The 20,547-nt window shown below is 50.3% G+C and overlaps 1 protein-coding gene across 4 annotated transcripts in view; it reads left to right on the top strand.

Moving 5' to 3' along the window:
* vav2 (vav 2 guanine nucleotide exchange factor) overlaps positions 1 to 20,547 on the top strand; it is a 230,026-nt gene that overhangs the window by 28,123 nt on the left and 181,356 nt on the right. For all 4 annotated transcript variants that reach the window (XR_013499320.1, XM_078226123.1, XM_078226125.1 and 1 more), the window contains exon 2: positions 12,862 to 12,978. Coding sequence is in view for 3 of the 4 variants with exons in the window: in XM_078226123.1 (XP_078082249.1) it covers positions 12,862 to 12,978 (117 nt within the window). In the remaining variant the exon portion in view is untranslated. The remainder of the gene's footprint in view (positions 1 to 12,861; positions 12,979 to 20,547) is intronic.

Genomic DNA, 20,547 nt, shown 5'->3' with positions numbered 1-20,547 from the left:
AACTCAAGCCTGATGACACGACTGGGGAAGACAGGGCACAACACGCTGAGCGCGTGCGGCATTGCTCCAACACGCTGAGCACGTGCGGCATTGCTCCAACACGCTGAGCACGTGCGGCATTGCTCCAACACGCTGAGCACGTGCGGCATTGCTCCAACACGCTGAGCATGTGCGGCGTAGCTCCAACACGCTGAGCGCGTGCGGCGTAGCTCCAACACGCTGAGCGCGTGCGGCGTAGCTCCAACACACTGAGCGCGTGCGGCATTGCTCCAACACGCTGAGCGCGTGCGGCATTGCTCCAACACGCTGAGCGGGTGCGGCATTGCTCCAACACGCTGAGCGGGTGCGGCGTAGCTCCAACACGCTGAGCGGGTGCGGCGTAGCTCCAACACGCTGAGCGGGTGCGGCGTAGCTCCAACACGCTGAGCGGGTGCGGCGTTGCTCCAACACGCTGAGCGGGTGCGGCGTTGCTCCAACACGCTGAGCGGGTGCGGCGTTGCTCCAACACGCTGAGCGGGTGCGGCGTTGCTCCAACACGCTGAGCGGGTGCGGCGTTGCTCCAACACGCTGAGCGGGTGCGGCGTTGCTCCAACACGCTGAGCGGGTGCGGCGTTGCTCCAACACGCTGAGCGGGTGCGGCATTGCTCCAACACGCTGAGCGCGTGCGGCATTGCTCCAACACGCTGAGCGCGTGCGGCATTGCTCCAACACGCTGAGCGCGTGCGGCATTGCTCCAACACGCTGAGCGCGTGCGGCATTGCTCCAACACGCTGAGCGCGTGCGGCATTGCTCCAACACGCTGAGCGCGTGCGGCTTTGCTCCAACACGCTGAGCGCGTGCGGCATTGCTCCAACACGCTGAGCGCATGCGGCGTAGCTCCAACACGCTGAGCGCGTGCAGCATTGCTCCAACACGCTGAGCGGGTGCGGCGTAGCTCCAACACGCTGAGCGCGTGCGGCGTAGCTCCAACACGCTGAGCGCGTGCGGCGTAGCTCCAACACGCTGAGCGCGTGCAGCATTGCTCCAACACGCTGAGCGGGTGCGACATTGCTCCAACACGCTGAGCGCGTGCGGCGTTGCTCCAACACATCCTGAAGCCCCCTGTAATTTTCAACAGATACCACTCCAACCTGACAGGGAGAATTCTTGTGGAATCCTGATATTCATCAACTTCAGGAAGCGTAGAGGAGAACATGTCCCTGTCTACATCAACGGGAATAAAGTGGAATTGGTCGCGAGCTTCAAGTTTTTAGGTGTCCAGATCACCAACAACCTGTCCTAGTTCTTCCACACCGATGCTATAGTTAAGAAAGCCCACCAACGCCTCTACTTTCTCAGGAGGCTAAGGAAATTTGGCATGTCAGCTACAATTCTCACCAACGTTTACAGATGTACCATTGAAAGCATTCTTTTTAGAACATAGAAAACCTACAGCACAAACAGGCCCTTCGGCCCACAAGTTGTGCCGAACATGTCCCTACCTACTAGGCTTACCTATAACCCTCTATCTTACTAACTTCCATGAACTTATCCAAAAGTCTCTTAAAAGACCCTATCGAATCCGCCTCCACCACCACTACCGGCAGCCGATTCCACGCACCCACCACCCTCTGAGTGAAAAACTTACCCCTAACATCTCCTCTGTATCTACTCCCCAGCACCCTAAACCTGTGACCTCTTGTGGCAACCATTTCAGCCCATTTCTCTAAGGAGAAAAGAGCTAGCTCTCTCAACCAATCCTCATAAGGCATGCCACCTAATCCAGGCAACATCCTTGTAAATCTCCTCTGCACCTTTTCTATGGCTTCCACATCCTTTCTGTAATGAGGCGACCAGAACTGGGCACAGTACTCCAGGTGGGGTCTGACCAGGGTCCTATACAGCTGCAGCATTATCTCCCGATTTCTAAACTCAATTCCTCTATTGATGAAAGCCAGTATTCCATACGCCTTCTTAACCACAGCCTCCACCTGCGACGCTGCTTTGAGCGTCCTATGAACCCGGACCCCAAGATCCTTCTGATCTTCCACACTGCTGAGCGTCTTACCCTTAATATTATATTCTTTCATCCTATTCGACCTGCCAAAATGAACCACCACACACTTATCTGGGTTGAAGTCCATCTGCCACTTCTCCGCCCAGTCTTGCATCTTATCTACGTCTCGTTGCAACTGCTGACATCCCTCTACACTATCCACAACACCTCCAACCTTTGTGTCATCAGCAAACTTGCCAACCCATCCTTCCACTTCCTCATCCAGGTCATTTATAATTTATAGCTTGGTATGGGCTCCTGCTCTGTCCAAAACCGCCAGAAACTAAAAAGGGTCTTGAACGAAGCCCAGCCCAGTCCATCACTCAAACCAACCTCCCACCCAGTGGTACTGTCTACGCTTCCCGCTGCCTCAGAAAGGCAGCCAGCAAAGCCAAGGACCCCACGCACCCCGGCCATTCTCTCTTCTGCCGCCTTCCGTTGGAAAAAAGATACAAAAGTCTGAGGTCACGTACCAACCGACTCGAGAACAGCTTCTTCCCTGCTGCTGTCGGACTTTTGAATGGATCTACCTTGTATTATGTTGATCTTTCTCTACACCCTAGCTATGACTGTAACACTACATTCTGGACTCTCACCTTTCCTTCTCTATGAACGGTATGCTTTGTATAGTGCGCGAGAAACAATACTTTTCACTGTATACTAATACATGTGACAATAACAAATCAAATCGAAGGAGAAAGGAATCTGTCACTGAGTTCTTGGCTAAGTTGCAGGATTAGATGAATACTGCAAATTTGGACCATTTCTTAATGAAAGGTTGCGAGACAGTTTGGTATATGGCATAATTGACCTAACCATCCAAAGGAAGGTATTGGTAGAACACAATTTAAAAGAGCTGTTGAAATTGCCTTGTCATTTGAGAAGGCAGAAAAAGGGGCTTAGGAACTCCAGGAAGCTTCAGGTAGCAATGTCTTCCCATTAGTGTAATCAGTCTCAATGGAGAGTGCTTGTGTAAATCAGGTGTTAAAGAGCCCCTTTCAATATTGGAACCCGAATGTTACCACTGGACAGTCAACACAGGACAGTGACAACTCCAAGGGTATTAGAAAACATACTCCAGAAATGTGCAGTTGCCAGATGATGGATTATTGAAAGCACTGTCAAAGGACACAGCAACGGTGAAGTTTCAGAAAGAGGCAACACGTGTGCTGCCTAGAAAGAAAGCCGAGGCTGGTACCATGGGTGTACCATGCAGATATCTCGCAGAGACGCAGGCACTACAACTAAATTGTATTGTAACAGTGAAAGTTTCCCCAATAGTGGTGGAATTACTGGTGAATGACCTTTCCATTGAAGTGGACACGGGAGCCACAGTCTCTGTTAACGTAGAACAGACGTGTAAGCACCTCCAATCAGGCATCCGACTCCTGAGGTTGGAAGATACGAAGACCAGACTAGCCACCTACATGGAGGAACCTTTACAAATAAAAGGCACCACAATGGCCCCAGTAACCTATAGGCAATAATCAGCTTGTTTAACTCGTTGTAAGGGGGCATGGACCCAGCCTTATAGGGAGAGATTGGCTCCAGCAGATTCCGCTGGACTGGTTGGAAATCTTCAGTTTAGGCTGGGGAGACTGTACGAAGCTATCAGTGGATAGCCTGGACTTTTCAGGAGAGCCAAGGTCAAGATCTACATTGACCCTGACGTTATACCTCGGCACTTCAGAGCTAGACCAGTTCCTTCGACTGGAGAAGGTGGAAGCTGAACGAGAGCACTTTGAAAGCTGGGATATAATAAGGCCTGTGCAATTTGCAGAATGGGCCACGCCTGTCGTCCCTTTCTTAAGCCCAGCAAATCAGTTTGTCTTTGTGGGGACTATAAACTAACAGTCAATTGGGTCTACAAGCTCAATAGATTGATTCTGGCTTGAAGATTTGTACAGTAAGCACGGTAACAGGCAGCAAGACGTTCTCCACGTTGGACATGAGCCATGCCTACCTTCAGCTTGAACTGGACGAGTCCTCCAGGAAACATGTGAAAATCAACACCCGTAAGGGTGAGTATACCCGTTTGCCCTTTGGGGCCTCGTCAGCATCTGCCATTTTTCAAAGAGTTTTGGAGAGCATCCTTTAAGGACTACCCAAGGTAACAGCAAACTTAGATGACCTCCTGGTCATGGGGGCTTCAGAACAGGAATACCCGGCCAACCTAGAAGAAGTCTTGCAGAGATTTTCCAGAGCAGGAGTTCACTTAAAGAGGGAGAAATGCATTTTCCAAGCGGCCAAAGTAACCTATTTGGGCTAGCGAGTAGATGACAAGGGGTTCCATCCAGGAGAGGATAGGTAAAGGCCATCAAGGAAGCACCAATCCCAAAGAACACCATGGAGTTAAAATCCTTCTTGGGATTCGTCAATTATTATGGAAAATTTCTCTGAATTTGGGTTCTATGCTGGCCCCTTGCTTACCGTACTACGGAAATATCAGAGATGGGGCTGGGGAGCTCTGCAGGCAGAGGATCTTTCTAAAGCTAAACTTCAGTTATTCTCATCTAACTTACTGGCCCATTCTGACCCTAAGAAAGAACTTGTGTTAACTTGTGACGTTTCCCCGCACGGGGTTGGTGCGGTGCTGTGACATTGCTGGAAAGACGGAATGGAAAAGTCCATCGTGTTTGCCTCCTGGACCCTTTCAGATGCAGAGCGATGATATTCTCACATTGAGAAGGAAGGGTGGCTGGTTGTATTTGGTGTGAGGAAGTTCCGTCAATATGTCTATGGTGTCGACAGTTTTTTATGGTTACTGACCATAAACCCTTGCTGGGCCTCTTCAAAGAGGGCAAGACAATTCCCCCCCATCACCTCTGCTCAGATACAATGCTGGGCCTTGTTATTGGTGGCCGACTAATATCTTCTGGAACACTGCTCTGGAACCCGGATAACTAATGCTGATGCACTGAGTCGCTTCCTGTTGCCCACAAGCCTGGCTCCTTTAGCAGCATTGGAAGATGTGGTGATGACTCTGAACTTTTGGAGACCTTGCCAATGTCAGCAAGGCAGATTAAAGCCTAGACCCAAAAAGATCCAGCATTATCCAAAATAAGGCACGTGATCCTATAGGCGGATTCCAGGGACAACTCTCAGAACTGAAACCTGACCTCATTAAGAAAGCTGAATGCAGTGTTGAGGATGGAATCATTCTTTTGAGAGTCCCAAGTAATTGTTCCACTCCCAGGATGACTTCCAATATTAATGGAACAACATAGTGGCCACCCGGGAGTCTCAGAAACGAAGGAGCTGGCCAGGAGTTCCATCTGGTGGCCCAGTCTTGACTCTGACATCACAGACTTGGTAAAGCAATGTGACCTGCACCAGAAAAATCAAAATCTCCCACCCTCAGCCTCCCTACACTAATGGGAGTGGACTGACAGGCCATAGGTGCGTGAACATGTGGACTTTGCGTGCCCCTTTATGGATTCCATGTTTTAAATCATGGTTAATGCACACTTTAGGTGGTTGGAGGTGCACCGCATGGGCTCCACGTCTTCTCCAGTTACGAATGTGCCCCCCCCCCCCCCCCCCCGCCACCCCCACCCCCCGCCCTCCTCCTCCACCCTATCTCCATAATCCTGCACATTTACCGTGGCCAATCCACCAAAACATACTCATCTAAGGGGCAAATTAGCATAGCCAATCCACCTAACCTGAACATCTTTGGACTGTGGGAGGAAACTGGGGCACCTGGAGGAGAGATGGGGGAGAATGTGCAAACTGCATCCAGACAGTCACCCAAGGCCAGAATCTAACCCGTGTCCCTGGTGCTGTGTGAGGCAGCAGTGCTAACTGCTGTGCCACCGTGCTGCCCTTCGCTTGAAGTTGACTCTGCATCAGCCTCTCTGGATAGTGAAGGTACGGACTCTGAGGTGGAGGCTGAAGAAGTGGGGCCTGGGCTGATGGTGAACCTGGAGCGACCTGCTTCGGTAACCCTGAGACGTTCCCTCAATCATTTTACATTGCTTGACCCAACACTGCCATCAGTGGACCTCCGACCGAGTGCTGAGCGACAGTAAGGACTTCCTCACAGTGGGGGAGCTGGGAGAGATGCAGACTGAAGTGGGGAGGGATGTTATAATGGCCGTAGGGGATCAGCAGTAGATCTCCACTCCCCGGGGGCTTTGTGGAGCTGCCTTTATTGAGTGAATGGAGGCTCACTCAGTGAGAGGAGGTCAGCGGGAGTTTTAAGCCTGTTGCTTTACCCAGACTGGAGTTGTAGCTCCCAAGGTGAAGAGGTAAGCCGCGGGAATGGCCTTTTCCTTTGGTTGACGATAAAGGTGACAGAAGCAGGCGTTTCACTGACTGCACTGACCTTCCCCCTATCAGTGTGATTTGCCTTGGCTGATGACGAGGGAGAGGTGACGGGCATTGTGGTGATCTGACCGTGCTTGGAGCACACACTCCCGTGTGGCTCTGCCACTTTGCAGCTTCTGAATGGGCCGATTGTCCCAGTTCATTCAGCTGTAGGTGTACATTTACACTCTCGCCTGCAGTTTGTTTATGTGCTTTGAATGAAGAATCACAAACAGAATCTCTCAATATTGCAGTGCCATGGATTTCATTAACACACTGCAAAGGCCATCTGACATTTCTGTACTGTCATCATGTCCAGCTGCACCTGTCTGCAATGTCCTGAGCTGGCCACTGGCTGCCAGTGGAGCAATTAAAATCAGAGATACTCGGGTACCAGAATTGGAAGAGCGCAGAGTTCTCTGTGGGTTTGGTAGTGAAGGAGATTACAGAAGCCAGGGATGAGATTTTTAATATTCAACTATTGATGATGAGCCAGTGTAGGTCCGTACAGAGCTGATCAGGTTATGGGACCCTCTGATAGTGCGGCACTCCCTCAGTACTGACCCTCTGCCAGTGCGGCACTCCCTCAGCACTGACCCTCTGACAGTGCGGCACTCCCTCAGTACTGACCCCTTGACAGTGCGGCACTCCCTCAGTACTGACCCTCTGACAGTGCGGCACTCTCTCAGCACTGACCCTCTGACAGTGCGGCACTCCCTCAGTACTGACTCTCTGCCAGTGCGGCACTCCCTCAGTACTGACCCTCTGCCAGTGCGGCACTCCCTCAGCACTGACCCCCTGACAGTGCGGCACTCCCTCAGCACTGACCCCCTGACAGTGCGGCACTCCCTCAGCACTGACCCCCTGACAGTGCGGCACTCCCTCAGCACTGACCCTCTGACAGTGCGGCACTCCCTCAGCACTGACCCTCTGACAGTGCGGCACTCCCTCAGCACTGACCCTCTGACAGTGCGGCACTCCCTCAGCACTGACCCTCTGACAGTGCGGCACTCCCTCAGCACTGACCCTCTGACAGTGCGGCACTCCCTCAGCACTGACCCTCTGACAGTGCGGCACTCCCTCAGCACTGACCCTCTGACAGTGCGGCACTCCCTCAGCACTGACCCTCTGACAGTGCGGCACTCCCTCAGCACTGACCCTCTGACAGTGCGGCACTCCCTCAGCACTGACCCTCTGACAGTGCGGCACTCCCTCAGCACTGTACTGAAGCTTGAATCAGTTGCTGATGCCTCAGTTGCTGATTGGTCTGTGTGTGAGCCACTCAGTGCCTGAGTGTTTCCTCCAGCTGATTGCTCCAATTCGCCATGTGTTTAGGCAGGATGATATTCCCAGTGGAATTGGGGAAACCAGCTGTGGGGAAACAGCACTGGGAGTTTGATTAATTGCCACCTGCTCTTTTAAAGAACTAGCATGGGTACGATGGGCTGAATGGCTTCCTTCTATTCTGTAATTTTTCTGATTCCAAATATTACCAGATCAGAATGACGTTGTCATGTTCTGGTCGCTGTGTGTTTCTCAGGGCCAGTGAAGATAATTTCACAAGCCATTGCAGAGAAAGCACTGAACCTTCAGCCATTAAGCAGTGGACAGTGCTGTAGTATAATTCATGTCGATAAAACGAATAGCACAGAAGCAGGATATCAAACGAGCCCCTGCTAATCAAAAGCAGAATGTGCTGCAAAATCTCAGCAGGTCAGACAGCATCAATGGAGAGAGAACAGAGCTAACGTTTCGAGTGTAGGTAATCTTTTGGTCAGAGCCCGGGCTAATGTTTGTACCGCACACGGGACTCGAGCCACGATTCACATAGCAAATGTTACGTGAATAAAACATGGAAGGATATAATTTCAGTCAGAACATGCAAGATGCCAGCAGAGGGAAATAACATGAAAGGAAGTGTGAAGCTTCAGTCCGAGTCTCCAGCTTCCTTGTCAGACGATGTATCTGATCACTTCGGGATATTGGCCAAGTGGGTCAGTTTGGATATTTCTGGTCCTGTAACGATGGAATGAGAATATTTTACACTTGGTGTTGACTCTGCTGCAGAGTTGATTGAGCAGTGAGAAAGCCATGTGAATACCCTGCAGTATTCCATATGGAACACACTGATGGTTAATGAAGCTAAACCCTCATTTGAACAATCCTACCGTAGAAGTCGATTCCATTCTGGCCTCAACTGTATTGCTGAGTATGAGATATGTTGGGTGAAATTTATTATCTGCAAATGTCTCTCCGGCCATAACACATCACCGTCCTTTCTGTGACATAGCAGCAGATCCTCGCTTTCCATACAGCTGCACAATCAGCATTTACAGCCCAAGTGCACTGTTCAGACACTGTGTGCATCAGATAACACACACACACTGACTCTCACTGGGGTACGGGTTCCACACACACTGACTCTCACTGGGGTACGGGTCCCACACACACTGACTCTCACTGGGGTACGGGTTCCACACACACTGACTCTCACTGGGGTACGGGTCCCACACACACTGACTCTCACTGGGGTACGGGTCCCACACACACTGTCTCTCACTGGGGTACGGGTCCCACACACACAGACTCTCACTGGGGTATGGGTTCCACACACACTGACTCTCACTGGGGTACGGGTCCCACACACACTGACTCTCACTGGGGTACGGGTCCCACACACACTGACTCTCACTGGGGTATGGGTTCCACACACACTGACTCTCACTGGGGTACGGGTCCCACACACACTGACTCTCACTGGGGTACGGGTTCCACACACACTGACTCTCACTGGGGTATGGGTCCCACACACACTGACTCTCACTGGGGTACAAGATGATCAGAGGATTAGATAGGGTGGATAGTGAGAGCCTTTTTCCTCGGCTGGTGATAGCTAGCACGAGGGGACATAGCTTTAAATTGAGGAGTGATAGATATAGGACAGATGTTAGAGGTAGGTTCTTTACTCAGAGTAGTAAGGGCGTGGAATGCCCTGCCTGCAGCAGTAGTGGACTCGCTAACATTAAGGGCATTTAAATGGTCATTGGATAAACATATGGATGATATTGGAATAGTGTAGATTAGAGGGGCTTTAGATTGGTTTCACTGGTCGGCACAACATCGAGGGCCGAAGGGCCTGTACTGCGCTGTAATGTTCTATGTTCTCACTGGGGTACGGGTCTCACACACACTGACTCTCACTGGGGTACGGGTCCCACACACACTGACACTTACTGGGGTACAGTACTGGTGAAGATGGGTCTGTCACTGTATAACACTGGGGTACAGTACTGGTGAAGATGGGTCTGTCGCTGTATAACACTGGGGCACAGTACTGGTGAAGATGGGTCTGTCGCTGTATAACACTGGGGTACAGTACTGGTGAAGATGGGTCTGTCGCTGTATAACACTGGGGTACAGTACTGGTGAAGATGGGTCTGTCGCTGTATAACACTGGGGTACAGTACTGGTGGGGATGGGTCTGTCGCTGTATAACACTGGGGCACAGTACTGGTGAAGATGGGTCTGTCGCTGTATAACACTGGGGTACAGTACTGGTGGGGATGGGTCTGTCGCTGTATAACACTGGGGCACAGTACTGGTGGGGACGGGTCTGTTACTGTATAACACTGGGGCACAGTGCTGGTGGGGACGGGTCTGTCACTGTATAACACTGGGGCACAGTACTGGTGAAGATGGGTCTGTCGCTGTATAACACTGGGGCACAGTATGGTGAAGATGGGTCTGTCACTGTATAACACTGGGGTACAGTACTGGTGAAGATGGGTCTGTCGCTGTATAACACTGGGGTACAGTACTGGTGAAGATGGGTCTGTCGCTGTATAACACTGGGGTACAGTACTGGTGAAGATGGGTCTGTCGCTGTATAACACTGGGGTACAGTACTGGTGGGGATGGGTCTGTCGCTGTATAACACTGGGGCACAGTACTGGTGAAGATGGGTCTGTCGCTGTATAACACTGGGGCACAGTCCTGGTGGGGACGGGTCTGTTACTGTATAACACTGGGGTACAGTACTGGTGGGGACAGGTCTGTCACTGTATAACACTGGGGTACAGTACTGGTGAAGATGGGTCTGTCGCTGTATAACACTGGGGTACAGTACTAGTGTGATGGAGTCTTTCATCGATTTTCGATTTGATTATGTGAGTATTCCCCAGAATATTTGTCAGTTTATGTTGATTATATCTTTATTCCTCGAGGTAGTTTTATGATCACGCACTGTGATTGTGGGGCAGCTCACTCATCACTTTGGGCTGACAAGAACAGAGAGACTGTTGTCTTAAATCACTCCTACGGGGCCAGCGCCATCATTCACCCGCTCCCAATCTCAGCTCTCCGCTTCTACCCCTGAGCAATACTGTCCAAATTCTTGTTGTACCCCCCGTCCCGTGTACCCTAGGATATATTGCCCCCATGCCCATTGCCCCCCCCCCCCTCTCCATGTACCCTGGGATATACTGCCCCAGAAAGTAAGGAGGTGTAGGATAGAGGGAAATTTGGCTGATTGGATAAGTAACTGGCTATCTCATAGAAGACAGAGGGTGGTGGTGGATGGAAAATTTTCAGGCTGGAGACCAGTTACCAGCGGTGTACCACAGGGATCAGTGCTTGGTCCTCTGCTATTTGTGATTTTTATCAATGACTTGGAGGAGGGGGCTGAGGGGTGGGTCAGTAAATTTGCTGATGACACCAAGATTGGTGGAGTAGTGGATGAGGTGGAGGGCTGTTGTAGGCTGCAAAGAGACATAGATAGGATGCAGGGCTGGGCTGAAAAATGGCAGATGGTGTTTAACCTTGATAAGTGCGAGGTGATTCATTTTGGTAGGACAAATTTGAATGCGGATTACAGGGTCAACGGCAGGGTTCTGAGGAATGTGGAGGAACAGAGAGACCTTGAGGTTCATATCCACAGATCTCTGAAGGTTGCCACTCAAGTGGATAGAGCCGTGAAGAAGGCCTATAGTGTGTTAGCGTTTATAAACTCAAACCCCCTGTTAAAGAGCCATGGGGTTATGCTGCAACTGTACAGGACCTTGATGAAACCACATTTGGAGTATTGTGTGCAGTTCTGGTCACCTCACTATAAGAAGGATGTGGAAGCGCTGGAAAGAGTGCAAAGGAGATTTACCAGGATGCTGCCTGGTTTGGAAGGTAGGTCTTATGAGGAAAGGTTGAGGGAGCTAGGACTTTTCTCTTTGGAGCAGAGGAGGATGAGAGGCGACTTAATAGAGGTTTATAAGATGATGAGGGGGATAGACAGAGTGGACGTTCAGAGACTATTTCCTCGGGTGGATGTAGCTGTTACTCGGGGGCATAACTATAAGGTTCATGGTGGGAGATACAGGAAGGATGTCCGAGGAAGGTTCTTTACTCAGAGAGTGGTTGGGGTGTGGAATGGACTGCCTGCTTTGATAGTGGAGTCGGACACTTGAGGAACTTTCAAGCGGTTATTGGATAGGCACATGCAGCACACCAGGATGATGGGGAGCTTGATCTTGGTTTCGGACAAAGCTCGGCACAACATCGAGGGCCGAAGGGCCTGTACTGTGCTGTACTGTTCTATGTTTCTTTACCCATTGCCCCCCCTCACCATGACCCTGGGATATACTGCCCCCATAAGCATTGCCCCTCCCCCTCCCCCTCCCCGTGTCCCTGGGATATACTGTCCCCATACGCATTGCCCCTCCCCCTCCCCGTGTCCCTGGGATATACTGCCCCATGCACATTGCTCCCTCTCTCCGTGTACCCTGGGATATACTGCCCCATACCCATTGCCCCTCCCTGTGTCCCTGGGATATACTGCCCCATACCCATTGCCCCCCCTGTCCATGTATCCTGCGATATATTGCCCCATACCCATTGCCCCCCCTGTCCGTGTACCCTGGGATATACTGCCCCATACCCATTGCCCCCCCCTGTCCGTGTACCCTGGGATATACTGCCCCATACCCATTGCCCCCCCCGTCCGTGTACCCTGGGATATACTGCCCCATACCCATTGCCCCCCCTGTCCGTGTACCCTGGGATATACTGCCCCATACCCATTGCCCCCCCCGTCCGTGTACCCTGGGATATACTGCCCCATACCCATTGCCCCCCCTGTCCGTGTACCCTGGGATATACTGCCCCATACCCATTGCCCCCCCTGTCCGTGTACCCTGGGATATACTGCCCCATACCCATTGCCCCCCCCGTCCGTGTACCCTGGGATATACTGCCCCCATACCCATTGCCCCTCCCCATGTCCCTGGGATATACTGCCCCATACCCATTGCCCCTCCCCGTGTACCCTGCGATATATTGCCCCACACCCATTGCCCCCCCTGTCCGTGTACCCTGGGATATACTGCCCCATACCCATTGCCCCCCCTGTCCGTGTACCCTGCGATATACTGCCCCCATACCCGTTGCAGCAACTGCAATCAGTCTTGTTGGCCTTAATCAGTGAATCTTTTCTTTGAACAGTTTTTTGTTTCTTTCCCTTTTGATTGTAGTTTTTGTGCTTGAAGAACATCCGAACATTCCTGAAAGTTTGTCATGATAAATTTGGAATGAGGAACAGTGAGCTCTTTGACCCGTTTGACTTGTTTGATGTGAGGGACTTTGGGAAGGTAAGTGCTAATATTCTCCTGTAACGTTCAATAATCTCCATGTTCATTTACAATGGCGCAGACTCTGGAGTCGATGGAATTCGGGGTGCCTCAGTTGATTTGTGTTTGTTCACCCAGAGAATGACCTCCCCTCCAGTGAGTGGTTGTTAACCAGCACTGGGAGCTGGGAAGAATGTCTGTGTGGAGGACCTGTGTGTCTCCCTCCGTGGTGTGCTGTGTTGAGGGGGTGGCTGTAATTTGGAATGATTCCTGGCCTCGGGCCAACATTGTGTTGACGTTCTGTGAAGCTGGAAGTTGGCAGAATTCCTTGCTGAGATTTGAAATTGCTGTTTTGAATTTAATCTCGTCTTGTCTTCCCCTTTGGGAAGTCCACATCTTGCATGATTTGAATGCTCTTAATCCTCTGACCCCTTCAGCAAATAAACCGCTTCCTTTACTAATTGAATGGTGTGAAGGGGAGGGGGAAGGGCGGGGGAGAGGCCGGGAGCGACCTCTGGGTGGGCGTGTCTGTAATGGGAATTGAGGGGTGAGGAGCAGGGAGGTGGGTGGGGTGGGGAGGGATGGTGAGGGAGTGCATTCTCTCTCTACATCATTAATAGCCTCTGGTTGAGTGACAGGTGTAAACAGCCCAGTAACTGTGTGTTGGTGCTAAGTTGCTGCAGGATTTTCACAACTCTTGGAAACAGCTTCTGACCCATTGACACTGATTGGAAATGATTTTGTTATTTTTATTAGAGTGAAGCTGTATCAAACTGGTACTCAGGCTCACTACCTAGGACATACTGTTTCTTTAACACTGTCCCTTCAGGGCTCTGCTGGTCCTTGTTATTCTGTTGATGGATGAGATGTGGTAGCATGGGAATCGGCAGAAATCTACCAGTGGGGGCAGCGAGGGAGGGAGGGAGAGGGACTGTCCTTTACAGCTCAGGTTTAAACCCCGTCCCCCCCCCGCCTCCCAATAACCGTATTGTTTGAGCACCGGAAGGGCTATTGATTAATTTGACTCTTGGGACTCAGTAACCTTTTAGCTGGTAACAGGCTCCAGCTATGATAGCTTTTACAGTTGAATTGTCTGCTGGTCCTCAGTCCCAAGCCTCTCACGGGACAAGCACGGGATACTGGATGCCACACCCGTGAGATTTGGGAGTTTCACTGCTGCCTCAGCGAGAGAGAGGGGCAGCTGTTGTCTTAGTGACTATCCCTCCCCCCATCTTCCTGGCTGAGATACAGCTGTGGGCAGAGAGACTGAGTGTGAGCGAGGGAGGAGAGTTCTTGGGCAAGGCTAAAGTGACCGCTCCAGTCTCTCCCAGTGGAGTGTAGCTTTAAAAGAGATCTCCGTACAGCTTGGAGGAAAGGGTATATCCTGGAGATGGAGTGGGCGACTATGGAATGTGAATGTCCCTGTTTCTCTGTAATGGAACTGGACATGTCCTTGCAATCTTTTATTCAGTTCTGTGACTGAAACTAAATATAGGGAGCTGTAAAATGTGGTGCGACACACTGTCAGGGTAATTGCTTTGCGGCTGAACAGACACTGACCCATTTCCAATGCTCTGCAGGTGGCAATCTGCTGAAAGCCAGCAAATGATCCCCAGCCAGGAGTACTGTGCAGTGAGTGTGATCACGTAGAGGTGGAGTGGTCCACAACAGTGTGCGTGTGTCATTGAATAGGAGGCTGAGGCTAATGGAGACTGTAAAATGTAGTCTCTAATAAATCCAGTTAGTAATTCAGGAGAAACCTCTTTACCCAGGGAGTGGTGAAAATGTGGAACTCGCTCCCACAAGGAGTGGTTGAGGTGAAAAGTGTCGATTGGGAGTTTCACTGGGCGGAAGGGCGAGAGGAAGCATAAACATCAGCAGAGAGATGATGGGCTGAATGGCCTGTTTGTGTGTATATGACATGTAAATCTGTGATAATGAAGTCTCGCTAATCTAGAGAGAAATGCTGTTGAATTTTCTTTAATTATTCCTTCCACTTTACAAACTAACGGTGAGTCCAGTGGGGTTGTGTTTTGTTGTCCATGTTGTTTTGGGGCCATAATGGAACTCTGACTGAGAGCAGGTTTACTGAGCCTGCACTCTGCACAGTGCTGCACACAGCTGAATGAACAGAAAACCCTTCACTCTGTTGGAGGTAATGGATTATTGCAGCAACAGACAGCTGTTTCTGTGTGTTTGGGGGAGGGGTTCTGAGCGAAGGGAGTGGGCGTCTGTAGGGTTTTCCCATTCACAGCCAGTGTGTGTGTCTCTGCGGAAACCCCCTCTCTCTCGGGGTGATGGTCACTCCACAGTCAGGCTCATTCAGCCTCTTAGCCCACAGCTGCCAGCCTCAGTTCCAGTAAGAGGAGCAAGTTGCTGGATCCCAGAGTTCCAGCCAGCTCCTCGGGAGCAGTGCTGGTGGGCGGCTGCTTTTACCAAGGGCCTGAGATACCACACAGGCGCGAATGGGTGTGGAGGAGATTGTAACTGTGGGGAGATGTAGATCTCACTCTCTCTCTGCCTGATACAATAACCTTAATGCTGGTTAATTGAAAACATTTTCTGTCCTCCGAGAAACAATCAGTTTTCACTGACGTAGCATTGGAGCCCCCGATCCGATGGTGACTGCCTTTCTCTGGGCTTTACTCCAAGTCTGCATTTCCAGGCCAGTGGAGACTAATTCCCATCCAGTCAGAAGGAGCTGGGAGGTTGCAAGAGGCACTTCTCAGAAACAATCTGAGTGTCTGTTGCCTGGCTGACTGCAGGTGACCAGGATTTTGTGTGGTTTTCTTTCTGAATTTCTCTCAAATCTTCAACATTTTATCCTCCCCCATCTCAGCAGGCAAACAAAGAGTCGGTTTGCGAGGTTCCCAGCCATCCATAGAAGCAGACTGAATGCAGTAACTGTTGTAATGCAGAAACACAGAATCAATTTCTGCACAGCAAGCTCCCACAAACATCAATGTGACACTGATGGGGGTAACCTGTCTGGGTGATGTTGATTGAGGGATGAATATTGGCCACAGGACACCGGGGAAGAAGTCCCCATTGCTCTTCCAATTGTGCCGACGGAAACTTTATATTTACCTCAGAGCAGGGAGGACTTTTTAATGTCTTGTGCGGCACTCCTTCAGCACTGACCATCTGACAGTGCGGCACTCCCTCAGTACTGACCCTCTGACAGTGCGGCACTCCTTCCGTACTGACCCTCTGACAGTGCGGCACTCCCTCAGTACTGACCCTCTGACAGTGCGGCACTCCCTCAGTACTGACCCTCTGACAGTGCGGCACTCCCTCAGTACTGACCCTCTGACAGTGCGGCATTCCCTCAGTACATTTATGGGAGTATTAGTCTGGATCATGGAGAGAAATGGTGTATTTTGAAGTCTGGATGTTCTTTGACAGCACCTTCCAAATCCCTGACTACCACCACAGCAGACACATGGGAACAGCACCACCTGCAACGTTCTCCTCCAAGCCACTCACTATCCTCTTGAAAATATACCAGTGTTACTTTCACCGTCAATGAGTCATAATCCTTTCTAACTGCACCATGTGTGACCCACCCATTCAATGCCCCATATTGAGGTACAGTTTCTGGTAGTGATGGTTGTCTAATATAGAATCACAGAAAGGTCACAGCACAGAGGGAGGCCATTTGGTCCATCTTGTCCATGTAAGCCTGAGGACACCCAGGTGCCCTTTCTGATCCTACCTTCCTGCACCCGTCCCATTGCCCTGTAGCTCACACCGCTTAAGGTGCAGATCCAGGTACTTTTTAAAAGAGTTTCGGGTCTCTGCCTCCACCACCAACTCAGGCAGCGAATTCCAGACACCCACCACCCTCTGTGTAAAAATATTCCTCCTCATGTCCCCTCTACACCTACTGCCGCTTATCTTGAATCTATGCTCCCTGGTTCTAGAATTCTACAGAATTTTATCCTGTCCACTATCTCTTCCCTTCACAGTTTTGTACACTTCAATAGTTATAGGTTATGGGTTATAGGTAGGCCTAAAAGGTAGGGATATGTTCAGCTCAACTTGTGGGGCCGAAGGGCCTGATTTGTGCTGTAGTTTTTCTATGTTTCTATGTTTTTAAGTCACCCCTCAGCCTTCTTTGTTCCAAGGAAAATAAACTCAACCTACCCAATCTTTCCTCATAGCTACACCGTTCTAGCCCTGCCAACATTTGTGTAAGGGGGGAGGCAATGGCCCAGTAGTATTATCGCTAGACTATTAATCCAGAAGCTCGGCTAATGTTCTGGGGACCCGGGTTCGAATCCTGCCATGGCAGGATTTCAATAAATTCAATTTTTTAAAATCTGGAATTAAGAATCTACCGATGATCATGAAACCATTTATCGATTGTCGGAAAAACCCATCTGGTTCACAGGGCGGCACGGTAGCACAGTGGTTAGCACTGCTGCTTCACAGCTCCAGGGACCTGGGTTCGATTCCCGGCTTGGGTCACTGTCTGTGTGGAGTTTGCACATTGTCCTCGTGTCTGCGTGGGTTTCCTCCGGGTGCTCCGGTTTCTTCCCACAGTCCAAAGATGTGCGGGTTAGGTTGATTGGCCATGCTAAAATTGTCCGTTAGTGTCCTGAGATGCGTAGGTTAGAGGGATTAGTGGGTAAATATGTAGGGATATGGGGGTAGGGCCTGGGTGGGATTGTGGTCGGTGTAGACTCGATGGGCCAAATGGCCTCTTTCTGCACTGTAGGGTTTCTATGATTAATGTCCTTTAGGGAAGGAAATCCGCCATCCTTGCATGGTCTGGCCTACATGTGACTCCATACCCACAGCAATGTGGTTGACTCTCAACTGCCATCCAAACAAGGACAACTAGGGATGGGCAAGTAAATGCTGGCCAGCCAGCGACGCCCATGTCCCACGAATGAATGACAAAATATATGCCTCGACTTGGTGAATGAATCCAGAAAGGGAGGTATCTGACCAGGGGGCAGCATGTAAACCAAACCTTATCTCGGCCAATTTCCACAGCTAAGCAACTCAATATGCACAAGCATTCCCAGTAGCAATCACTGGAGAGTGACCAGGAGCAGGAACCCTGTCTGATTTCTCGTCTCTCTCTAACCCAGGGAGCACTGGACAGGGATCAGGAGCAGGAACCCTGGCTGATTACCTGTTGCTCCAACAAGAACAGCTGCAGCTTTGAGACTTCTCTGCTTCTGCTTGGACTGAGATCAGTGAACTGGGCAGTGGCCTAGATGAAGGTTCTCTGCTCTATGTGGGGTCTGTATGACACCAGGGAAAGGCAGTCAGCTTTTGGGTACGCTGATATTTCGTTATTCCCTGCTTAAAGGACAGCAGTGAGGCCGAGCCTTTACCAACTGAAAGTTCTCCATTGTGGGAATGGAGATGGCAGCACAGTGTGGTGAAGTGTGTGTGCAGTCAGTGACATGGATCGAATGTGAAGCTGGTTCAGGGTGTGGGGCTGTCGTGGTTCACTGGGTGTTTGCCCAAGAATCTCTGTCCATTGGAACCTCGTGTGAGGAGCTCAGAATAACGTAAAGATAACCTGCTCCGGCACGCGGAGCTTCCTAAACACCACCCCACCCCCGAATAAGCGCTCCCCGATAAACCCCTCGTCCCTCCCACAAAAAACCCCCCCTGAATTAACACAACACCCTCCCCAGAATAAACACCCTCTGAATAAACACTCCCCGATTAAACCCCTAGCACTTCCCCAAAAAACCTCCCTGAACCTGAAAATGCACTCTGTCCTATCTCAGCCCCACCCCGAAAACAACAACCTACCCCCAAATCCTGCACCCCAAAAACACCAGTCCCCCAAAAACAATAGCGCACCCCTGCCAAATTTACCCCTCCCAAATTCAGTGACAGGCTATCGGGGGTTGGCAGGAATGTGGAGTTGAGGTCACAGCCAGATCAGCCATGATCTTATTGAATGGTAGAGTAAGCTTGAGGGGCTGAATGGCCTCCTGCTGCTAGTTTCTATGTTTATAACATGCCTCACTCCCTCGTCCTGCAAAACTCACCAAGCCCCATTGCTCTGAATACCAATGGCTCCCTCCAGTGATCCTGTGCCTAACTCTAGCCACTGAGCTGCTGCAAGAGCGGAAATGGCTGATTGTGTCCTGACCCGGGTAGAAGCTTGGATCTTGCTGCTTTGCTTGTCTCAGTGCCTCAGTGTCTTGCTAAACTCATTATATCGCTGTTTCTGGAATACCTGCTCTGTAAGGAAGCTGTTTAATATGCGTACTCTTCAGTGCTTTCTGTGACTGTTCCCTTTGAATTATTTTCTAATTGATGTCACCCGGACTTGATTCTTGGATGAGATTTCTTCCAGTTAAATTGCAGTGTTTGGAACAATAACTCCTTCAATGCTGGTGTCAAAATCCTCTTGCAACACACAGTGCAGCAGCTGTTGGGATGAGTCCAGACCCTCCCCGCTCCTGGACCCCCATGAGCAGTAATAATATGATTCCGAGAACAAGCCCACCCTCCCTGGCCCAAAGCCCCTGTGAGCTGTGTATCTTTGCCTGGTGTTTACTCTCTTTGGTAGCAAGTGTGTCAGTGAATTTACATTAAGTGCATTTTTTGAGTCACCCTTTCCTCAGAGAATTGTTTATCCTGCAGGCAACAACTTGTATTTACGTAGTACCTTTAACAGAGTGACAGATCCCAAGAGGCTTCACAGGAGTGTTGCACAGACTTTAGCACCAAGCCACCTACAGCAATATAGGACAGATGACCAAAAGGTTAGGTTTTAAGATATGGAGATGCTGGGGTGGGCACAGTAAGAAGTCTCACAACACCAGGCTAAAGTCCAACAGGTTTATTTGGTAGCACGAACTTTCGGAGCGCCGCTCCTTCATCAGCTGAGTCAGGTTAGGTTTTGAGGAGCGAGGGAAAAAAGGGGAATTGAGAGGTGGAGAGGGTCAGGGAGGAAATTCCAGAGCTCAGGACCTTCGGCACCTAAAGGTACAACTGCAAAGTTTCTACAAATATATAAAATGAAAAAGAATGGCAAAAGTAAACATTGGTCCTTTAGAGGATGAGAAGGGGGATGTAATAACTGGAAATGAGAAAGTGGCTGAGGCATTGAACAGGTATTTTGTGTCGGTCTTCACAGTGGAAGACACAAATAACATGCCAAAAATTGATGACAGGAAGGCTATGGCAGGTGAGGACCCAGAAACTATCATTATCACGAAAGAGGTAGTGTTGGGCAAGTTAATGGGGCTAAAGGTAGACAAGTCTCCTGGTCCCGATGGAATGCATCCCAGGGTCCTAAAAGAGATGGCGGGAGAAATAGCAAATGCACTAGTGGTAATTTACCAAAATTCGTTGGCTCTGGGGTGGTTCCCGCAGATTGGAAAACAGCAAATGTGACGCCACTGTTTAAAAAAGGAGGTAGACAAAAGGCAGGTAACTATAGGCCGGTTAGCTTAACTTCTGCAGTTGGGAAAATGCTTGAAGCTATCATCAAGGAAGAAATAGCGAGACATCTGGATATAAATTGTCCCATTGGTAAGACGCAGCATGGGTTCATAAAGGGCAGGTCATGTTTGACTAATTTGGTGGAATTCTTTGAGAACATTACAT

This window comes from Mustelus asterias, chromosome 13 (assembly GCF_964213995.1).
Source record: "Mustelus asterias chromosome 13, sMusAst1.hap1.1, whole genome shotgun sequence".
Classification (NCBI taxonomy): domain Eukaryota; kingdom Metazoa; phylum Chordata; class Chondrichthyes; order Carcharhiniformes; family Triakidae; genus Mustelus; species Mustelus asterias.
This window is presented reverse-complemented; position numbering and strand designations above follow the sequence as displayed.